Source organism: Alnus glutinosa, chromosome 12 (genome assembly GCF_958979055.1).
Source record: "Alnus glutinosa chromosome 12, dhAlnGlut1.1, whole genome shotgun sequence".
In the NCBI taxonomy this organism is placed as follows: Eukaryota; Viridiplantae; Streptophyta; class Magnoliopsida; order Fagales; family Betulaceae; genus Alnus; species Alnus glutinosa.
Genome location: NC_084897.1, coordinates 26602453 through 26612696, shown reverse-complemented (window position 1 = coordinate 26612696; position 10244 = coordinate 26602453). Strand labels below are relative to the sequence as shown.

The 10244-nt window shown below is 34.6% G+C and overlaps 1 protein-coding gene across 1 annotated transcript; it reads right to left on the bottom strand.

Annotated features, from left to right (window-relative positions):
• Positions 1–1484: 1484 nt before the first annotated feature.
• Positions 1485–3109, bottom strand: LOC133852719 (F-box/kelch-repeat protein At3g23880-like). The gene is made up of 2 exons (XM_062289473.1): positions 3078–3109; positions 1485–2013 (listed from the first exon to the last, which is right to left on the bottom strand). Exons 1-2 carry the CDS (start codon positions 3107–3109, stop codon positions 1485–1487), a joined length of 561 nt encoding a protein of 186 aa, XP_062145457.1.
• Positions 3110–10244: the final 7135 nt, after the last annotated feature.

The window sequence follows — 10244 nt, the reverse complement described above, 5'->3', positions numbered from 1 at the left end:
CCTGTCACCTACTTTTTTTTTTAAGTGTTGTTACTAATCAATCAAGACAATGTTATCACATTCTGTACTGACTATTGTTGACCAAGCCGAGACAGAAGAGCTTGTTGGAAAGTCAATAGTGGCTGCATGAGAGGGGGGAGAGACAAAGAGAGAATATGAACCAAACAAAAATCAATGATCGGGTTTCAGCTTTAAATTTAGAGAGAGAGAGAGAGAGAGAGAGAGAGAGAGAGATTAGAGAGTGTACATGTGCAAGGGCATGTGTTAACAGCTGCATAAATCTAAATTTATGCACCTGCATTGTTTCAGGAGAAATCAACTGGCCAAGAACTTCTGGGTTTTGCATCATTTCCATTAGTTGAGAATTGGGAGCAATAATCTGAAAGTTGAGTAATGTTAAAGAAACAAATTCACCTCAAGCACAACTTATATTGAATGACATGGTGAAGCAAATGATATGTCATTGGTGTTGATCTAATGAGATCCTGAATAGTATAATAACCAAATACCTGGTTCATGTGCGAAATAGCTGGATTTTGCATAAACTAGTTGACTGAAGTGGCATCTGACATTGTACCAAGCAAGCCTTCAAGCTTCGGAAGAACTAGTCCACCCAAGCCTTGTGCCCCAGTATCCCCAATAGGAGTTGACCTCGCGGTGTTTGTTTGGGCACCTCTAGTTGTTAGATTCACATTATTGTGTTACTTATTTATTGGTATTCAACATCTTTAAACACTAGAAATCAAAATTGGTGCAAAGAAATCTCATTTTGGGTTAACTGAATAAAAAGTTTGGATTATTTTCAAAAACATTTATAGATGATTCTAAAGGTAATCTCACCAAATGAGTTGATCACGTTATCGTTTTCCGTATTCCCATCCATTATCATTACATTCAGGAATGACTCTTCATCACTGAGTAGGAATCCCCCATCATCCTCATTGTGATTGTTAGGTGAAAGTAAAGTCTCAACAAAGGCACGTGATTCACACGGACAGGTAATAGCATAAATCATAACACATTAGAGAATTTCTCATTCAAGATCGAAACTTACTCTCTTTTATTATATATTGCCACAAGCTGATCACTATTCGAAAAGCATAGCGGAACTAAAAATGATTTATACTCCCAACCCAAAACTCTAAATAACCTTTCCCATGATTCATGTACTTCATATTCCATCATTTCCCATATCTTCCAATCCGAAACTCTAATATCTCATTCAATAGGCACATGCCTAGCACAAATATAACATAGACGTCCTTTACAATCACTCAAAGTATGGAAATATAGCTCCTCCTCCTCTTCATCATTATGCATGGGCTGCGGTACCTCATGGAATTTATTCTCGGCTAAATCAAATGCAATGATTTTCAACCCAAATTCTTCTATTTAAACTTTCCAATGTAGAGCCTCATTCGATAGGATGGCTACTGAGTCAAGTACATAACCAGAATGTTGAATTCTTTTCCAGGAGTTTGTTTTCAAAGAGAAATTTCATTTTCATGATTAAAACCGGGAATAAAAGAAGCAGCTACAAGAAGATTGTAATCATTGGTAGAATAATTGTATCCAAATCCATACCCATATTTGGAAGCAAGGGGTGAAATTCTAAGGTCATGCAAAATCCTATAGTCTCCGGTTGATGGATTCCAAATATAGAAATTCTTATCGTCGGAGAGGGCCACACATACCAAACCATTACAAGACCCTATGATCTTAACAATACGACCTCGTAGCTTCTTCTTGTCCCTAACAACATCAGCATAACTCTTAAATGGGACAATGAGATTTTTATATTTGTTCCCAAATGGTGCATCAACAGGTTGAGATCGAATATGAGAACGAGTTGAAAAAAGCAATATTTGGATGCGCTCAGATGCTCGCTTAAAGTGGCATTTAGCGAATTGGGGATCAGAAATTAGAGAGCACCATCGCTTAGACACGCACCTAATTCGAACCGAAGATTGGACCGGCACGATAGGAGTATTTCCATTCCAATAACTTTGAACACTATAAAACAAAATTGATACAAAGAAATCTTATTTTGGACCAGTTGAAGAAAAATATTAAAGTATTTTCAGAAACATTTATAGATGATTCTTGTTGGTACAGTCCCAAAGCCCAAACAAGCCCATGATAAAAGTTTGTGGACTTAGTCGGTATATCCGACCCGAATAAATGCCCATGAAGATCAGGTCGGTATTATGAATATCCTCGGTTGCTGGAATCGAGGATAAACACAATCAATGAGTCTCGAGACATCACCGTCCTGGGAACACGAGAAAAATGCATATGGAAGGCCTATATCCAGATAGTGGGATATATATTTAGATCATTTCTCGTTTTGTAGGATAAATATTTATAACCTTTCTCATTTTGTTAAGATTTCAATTTCGATGAGCTCTTGTTAAGATCTCAACAGGAGCGTGAATCAATTACTTAACAAATTTTATTTTATATATAGACATATATATGTACGTATTTTTTTAAAACCAATTTCAGGGGCCTCGGCCCCTGATGGCCTTAACGTGGCTCCACCACTGATTACAGGTCTAATAGCAGGCTTTGTCGTTGCATTCAGGAATGACACTTCATCACTAAGCCAGAATCGCCTATCATCCCCATTGTAATCATTAGGTGAAAATAAAGTCTCAACAAAGGCACATGATTCACACGGACGGCCATTGGAATAAATTTTAACATATTTGAGAATCTCTTCTTCAGGATCAAACCTTACTAACTCGATTTTATTATATATTGTCACAAGCTGATCAACATTTGAAAAGAATAGCGGGACTAAAAACGAATTAAACCTTCAATCCGAAACTTTAAGCAGCCTTTTCCAAGATTCATGTACTCCATATTCCACCATTTCCCATATCTTCCAACCTGAAACACTAATCTTTCATTCATTATGCACAGACCTATCACAAACATAACATCGGCGTCCACAAAGATCACTCATCAAAGTACAGAATCTTAGCTTCTCGTCCATGGGCATCGATCATGTGGAACGAGGCAATTTTGATGTGCTGATAGAGAGGTGTTTGATAATACTCAAAAAATTGATTAACCTTGTAAGTCTACCTTGATGGATTATCGCCATCGAATTTGGAAAAATTCGAATGTAAGGCACGTGTCTAAATCATCCGCTCCCCTTTGTAAGGATTTAGAATTTCCTTCTTGAAGGGAACCCTTCTATCCTCGTGGTCCCACCCATGGGGTTCAAGGGGCTGTCTATCATCGCAGTCTAGCCTTCCACTACAAAAAAAATCTGATTTTCGCCACTTGCAGTTCGCCGCGTGTACGGTCACTGTACACGTGGCGAACTGTTGGCCGTGTGCAAGTAGCCATGCACATACACGCGGTGGATCCGGTTATCACTAAATGCACAATTGGCCGCGTGTATCAACATCTGGCCGCGTGTACATTAATACAGCCGCGTGTATTAATGTACACGCGGCCAACTGTGAAATTTTTTTGTTAATATTTAATTCTGTTTTTTAATTTCTTTTTATTTAATATATATATATATATATATATATATATTTACTAAAATTCTCCAAATTTATTTTATCCAAAAATATCACAAAATCAAATTGCACAAATTAATCAAAACAACAATATTTAAAAATTTGAATACCATGTACTAATAAATGTATTCATTACTAACAATAAATACTTACACAACAATATCAACAAATTTGAAAATCTTGATCTAATAAAGTTATTCGTTACTAACAAAAAAAAAAAATACACAAAATATCTACAAAATATCTACCATGTACTAAGGTTAGGGTTTAGGTTTTTAGGGTTTAGTTTTTAGGGTTAGGGTTTAGGTTTTTAGGGTTTAGTTTATAGGGTTAGGGTTAAAAAGGTTAGGGTTTAGGTTTTTAGGGTTTAGTTTGTAGGGTTAGGGTTTTAAGGTTAGGATTTAGGTTTTTAGGGTTATGGTTTTACGGTTAGGTTTAGGTTGTTAGGGTTTAGTTTATAGGGTTAGGGTTAAAAAGGTTAGGGTTTAGGTTTTTAGGGTTTATTTTTTAGGGTTAGGGTTTTAAGGTTATGGTTTAGGTTTTTAGGGTTTAGTTTTTTAGGGTTTATTTTTTAGGGTTAGGGTTTTAAGGTTAGGGTTTAGGTTTTTAGGGTTTAGTTTTTAGGGTTAGGGTTAAAAAGGTTAGGGTTTAGGTTTTTAGGGTTTAGGGTTTAGGGTTTAGGTTTTTAGGGTTTAGGGTTTAGGGTTTAGGTTTTTAGGGTTTAGTTTGTAGGGTTAGGGTTTTAAGGTTAGGATTTAGGTTTTTAGGGTTATGGTTTTACGGTTAGGTTTAGGTTGTTAGGGTTTAGTTTATAGGGTTAGGGTTAAAAAGGTTAGGGTTTAGGTTTTTAGGGTTTAGGTTTTTAGGGTTTATTTTTTAGGGTTAGGGTTTTAAGGTTAGGGTTTAGGTTTTTAGGGTTTAGTTTATAGGGTTAGGGTTAAAAAGGTTAGGGTTTAGGTTTTTAGGCTTTAGTTTTTAGGGTTAGGGTTTTAAGGTTAGGGTTTAGGTTTTTAGGGTTTAGTTTATAGGGTTAGGGTTAAAAATGTTAGGGTTAAAAAGGTTAGGGTTTAGGTTTTTAGGGTTTAGGGTTTAGGTTTTTAAGGTTTAGTTTGTAGAGTTAGGGTTTTAAGGTTAGGATTTAGGTTTTTAGGGTTATGGTTTTACGGTTAGGTTTAGGTTGTTAGGGTTTAGTTTATAGGGTTAGGGTTAAAAATGTTAGGGTTTAGGTTTTTATGGTTTATTTTTTAGGGTTAGGGTTTTAAGGTTAGGGTTTAGGTTTTTAGGGTTTAGTTTTTTAGGGTTTATTTTTTAGGGTTAGGGTTTTAAGGTTAGGGTTTAGGTTTTTAGGGTTAGGGTTTTAAGGTTAGGGTTTAGGTTTTTAGGGTTTAGTTTATAGGGTTAGGGTTAAAAAGGTTAGGGTTTAGGTTTTTAGGGTTTAGGGTTTAGGGTTTAGGGTTTAGGGTTTAGGGTTTAGGTTTTTAGGGTTTAGTTTTTAGGGTTAGGGTTTTAAGGTTAGGATTTAGGTTTTTAGGGTTATGGTTTTACGGTTAGGTTTAGGTTGTTAGGGTTTAGTTTATAGGGTTAGGGTTAAAAAGGTTAGGATTTAGGTTTTTAGGGTTTATTTTTTAGGGTTAGGGTTTTAAGGTTAGGGTTTAGGGATTTAGGGTTTAGTTTTTAGGGTTAGGGTTTTAAGGTTAGGGTTTAGGTTTTTAGGGTTTAGGTTTTTAGGCTTTAGTTTTTAGGGTTAGAGTTTAAAGGTTAGAGTTTAGGTTTTTAGGGTTTAGTTTTTAGGGTTAGGGTTTTAAGGTTAGGGTTTAGGTTTTTAGGATTTAGTTTTTAGGGTTAGGGTTTTACGGTTAGGTTTAGGGTTTTAAGGTTAGGGTTTAAGTTTTTAGGGGTTTGGTTTTGAGATTAGAGTATAGGGATTTTTGTATTGGTTTTGATTTAGGGTTCGCACGTATTGTTTAGACCTTTGTTATAAATTGAATAATAAAATAAATTATTATAAATGGTGGACGGTGGCCAAATTTAATTATCAGTATCTATTCAATAATTGTTGGATACGATCATTTTATTATAAAATGAAGGCGAGTTTGCTTTGAAATTTTTTTATTTAATTTTTTTTGTAAAAAAAATTACCTGAAAATGAACAATTACACCTTTTTTTTTTGTTCTTAAAAAACCCAAAAATTGTTGAAATAGTACGGCATACTTATTTATATTTTATTTGTTTGCGTCATTGATTTTATGATGAAGTTAATAAAATAATGGCGAGATTGGTTAATCTGTTCAAATGTTTTAGCATAAATTGCCAAAAATAATAATCGCCACACCAATTCGTAGTACAGTAAAACATATTACAAAAAAGAAAACTAACAGAACTGTACGAATATTTTCCATGCATAACGACCAACCACATCAAAACACATAAAATTACACAACAATAAATATTCAAACCCAACAAAATTAACAGCATTGCATGGACCATTATTAATTGCTAAATCCACAATTATTATATGAAACTATTAAAACAATTATAAACAGATTTTATACAAATTAATTTAAATGCACCAAGTTCATTATAGCAAAAAAGAAAGAAAAAAAATTAAGGCCAAAATTACTCACAAATATTTTTTTGGGGTGTATTTTATGCTCCTTAGCCAAAATGTACCTGCATTAAAACATATTAGTCCCAAAACAATATCCCAAAAAAGTCCCAAATTAGCAATCACGTACAAGGCAGAGAGAGAGAGAGAGAGAGAGAGAGAGAGAGAGAGAGAGAGAGACCGGGAGAGGGGTGGTCACCGGTTTCGGAGATAGAGAGAGAGAGAGAGAGAGAGAGAGAGATGTAGAGAAAGATAGAGACAGAGAGACGGATGTAGAGAGAGAGAGGTTCGGACTTAGGGTTATGGTTCCTACTGTGGTTCGGTTAGAGAGAGAGAGATAGAGAGAGAGAGATAGAGAGAGAGAGAGAGAGAGAGAGAGAGAGAGGTAGAGAGAGAGATAGAGACAGAGAGACGGATGTAGAGAGAGACAGGTCCGGACTTAGGGTTAGGGTTCCTACTGTGGTTCGGTTAGAGAGAGAGAGAGAGAGAGAGAGAGAGAGAGTGTGAGAGCTAGAGAGAGAGACAGAGAGATAAAGAGAGAGACAGAGAGAGAGAGAGACAGAGAGAGAGCATATAAAACCTTGGGTTGGTGCACGCGTGGTGTAGTGACGGCCGGAGAGGGAGCTGGCCGGAGAAGACAGCGGAGGCCGGTGGTCGGTGCGGACGTGCGTGACGGAGACGGAGAGGGAGAGAGAGAGAGTAAGAGAGTTGAGTGAGAGATTTGATCGAGAGCGTGGAGTGAGAGAGCTGAGTGAGAAATCGAGCTGAGTGAGTGAGTGGAGTGAGAGGGTAGCTTCCAGAGGAAGCTACCCCTTTTTATTATTATTATTTACAATTTTTTTATTTAAAAAATAGGCCAAGTGGCGCGCGAGAATTGTCCCGCGCAGGTCACCTGGCCAAAAATTGGCCGCGTGGCGTAACACCACGCGGCCAATTAGAGACGTGTATACTAATACACGTCTCTATTTGTTTTTTTTTTTTGTTTTTTTTTTAAAACGAACAATTATATATATATATAAACGAACAATTATATATATATATATATATTTGTATTTGTAATATATATGGTGTTAAGGTTTACGTAAACTCTAACCCATAAAACTAAACCCTAAACGATAACCCTAAAATTAATTCTTAAACCCTAAGTATGTGTATATAAAATTCATGACGTGAATACTGTATAATATTAGATTAGTATCCCATAAAACTAAACCCTAAACACTTAGAGTTAGGGTTTTATTAGATTAGTTTTCCATTAACGCAAATCCTAATTAGAGTTAGGGTTTACTTATAAGTATATCATATATATGTAAAGTACTCAACACATAAAACGTAAATATACTATAAACATATTGCACGTAGCCCATAACCCCTAACCCTATGTCTATATACTATATATAGCCATAAACCCTAACCCTATGTCTATATACTATATATAGCCATAAACTCTAACCCTAAGTGTATGTACTTTGTTATGTTGCATTTTTTTTTTTGTTCCTCGCCGTATAATTATGCATATAGTACTCTATATAAACATAAACCTTAACACTAAGTGTATATACATATTATATATATCTATAAACCCTAACCCTAAGTGTATATACTATATATAGCTATATAAGTATACTATATATATATATATATATATATATATATATATATATATATATATATATATATATATATATATATATATATAGCCATAAACCCCAATGTTAGGGTATATACAAGTAACTATAAATGTATATAGTTTCGACACGCCGTTTACATGCATGCATGCATGCATATATTATATATATGTATATACAAATATGACAAGATCGTTTTGAAATACAAATACAAATATAAATACAAACACAAACACAAACACAAACACAAACACATGCAACCCTAAGTGTATGTACCGTACACATTGATAAACCATAAGCCATAAAACTAAACCGCAAACTATAAATTAAAACTAAATCCTAACCCTAAATTTAAACCCTACCACTAAGTATATATATATATATACTATACTAAACCCTGACCATAAAATTGAACCCTAAAACCCATAATCTTAACCCTAATCTTAAGTGTATGTACTATAGGTAAGCCATAAACCCTAACCTTAACCCTAATCTTAAGTGTATGTACTATATATAGCTATAAACCCTAACCCTAAATATATATACTATATATATAATTATAAACCCTAACTCTATGATCAAATGATAGTTCGACCAAGTTTTGAACATTGAACTGGATCAAATGATAGAGACATGCAATTTTATACTTGTGTAAGGTATGCTATAATGATCGGGACCACAAGGGCAACACATTCAGATGGATGTTCTACGAACCCTAACCCTGAGAGTATTAAAATACACATACCATAAATTAAGTCCTAACGCATTCACGAAACTCAACCTGCATGTAAACACTAAAACATAACCATAAGTACAATACATACTATATAAAAATAAATTCAAAAAAATTTAAATACAAGTATTGTACAAAACTAATTAGTTTATAAACTCTAATTTAGTATAGGGTACATAGTAATATTATCATGTACATACTATTTTTTTATTTTTTTATTTTTTAAAGAAAAAAGAATTTCAAAAATATTTTTTCAAAAAACACCAGTTGGCCACGTGTATTTTTATACACGTGTCCAACAGAATGCCACGTGTAATTTATACACGCGGTTAATTGGCAGCGTGTATAAGTACACGCGGCTAGTTGACCGCGTGTAGAAATTACCCGCGGCCAATTGGCCGCGTGTATTAATTACACGCGGCCAATTGTTTCCACGCCGCATATGGCCGCGTGTATAATAATACACGCAGCCATTTGACCGCGTGTCTACAGTAACAAGTACTGTAGACACGCGGCGATTTGCAGTGTTTTTTGTAGTGTTCTCTCAGGCTCATGATAACGACGATCATCCCTGCCAATAATGAATTGGAGTGGAAATACGCGAGCATCACCAGGAGGCGGTCTATCGAGATTGGGACGAGTATGGTTAGCCACCAGCGTTTTGAGCATATCAGAGACTTCTGTTAATTGGTGTTGAAACACAGTGTTCTGGCCTTGTTGCTGAGTAATGGCATCCTAACATTCTTTAAGGGATTTAGTGATTTGGAATAAACGAGTGCCATCGGCCATAAAGAAAAGGGAATTTTTTTTATAGATTTTTTGGGAAATGTGAAAACTAAGTTTGAATAACCGTAGGCTTTGGATAGCAATTGTAAGGGACTTTATGGATTTTACAGTGGAACAAAGGAAGATGAGCTAGGAAATAGATGAAGATGATGATGAATAACAAGAAATATCTGATTTATACGTAAATTGATAGCTGAGCTCTTCGATCAAGAGGCCCAATTTTTCAAGAAGGTAAGTTCTCAGTTTTTTCTTCTTTCCCTTCATCTTCGCAATTATCGTAAATTGATAGGACTTTATGTGAATAAAAAGGGACTTTTCATCTCTTTCTTCTCGTCTTAGCAGTTTTAGTCATCATTCTATTTCTCATTCAAGCTCTATTTATTGATTTAAGCATTAGAGTTATCTTCTATGAGTACACTTCGACAAGCTGCTTTAATGATTTATTTATCTTTTGTAGGCACTAATTGATTGGTACTTTTATATAAGAACAGTTGTTATAACATAGCTTATGAGAAAGAGAATAAGCACAAATTAAGTTATTTATGCCATCCCATAAAAAAAAATGACACATTAACGTAAGTCACAAAAACTAAAATCAAAGTTTGCGAATGGCTGACACATCCTTAAACATGAAGAGAAATGCTAGGGGTACCAAATTATTTATCAAGATGATGTGCAACTTATTCATTGGAGATGATCAAAACAATTAATAAAAACAAATGTTACAGGTACCAATAAATAAGATGCATATCATCTTAGTATTATATCTTAGTAAAAGATTTAGTATCTCTAACATTTCTCAAACAATACACTCCCAACAACATATGTTTCTATTCAGATTTTCAAAAAGTTTATTATTATTATAGCAAGAGATAATTTTTTCAAAAACCTAAATAAGTAAATAATTAAATAAGCAAAGAAAGCCCAGTAAAACGAAACAATAAACAACCCACCT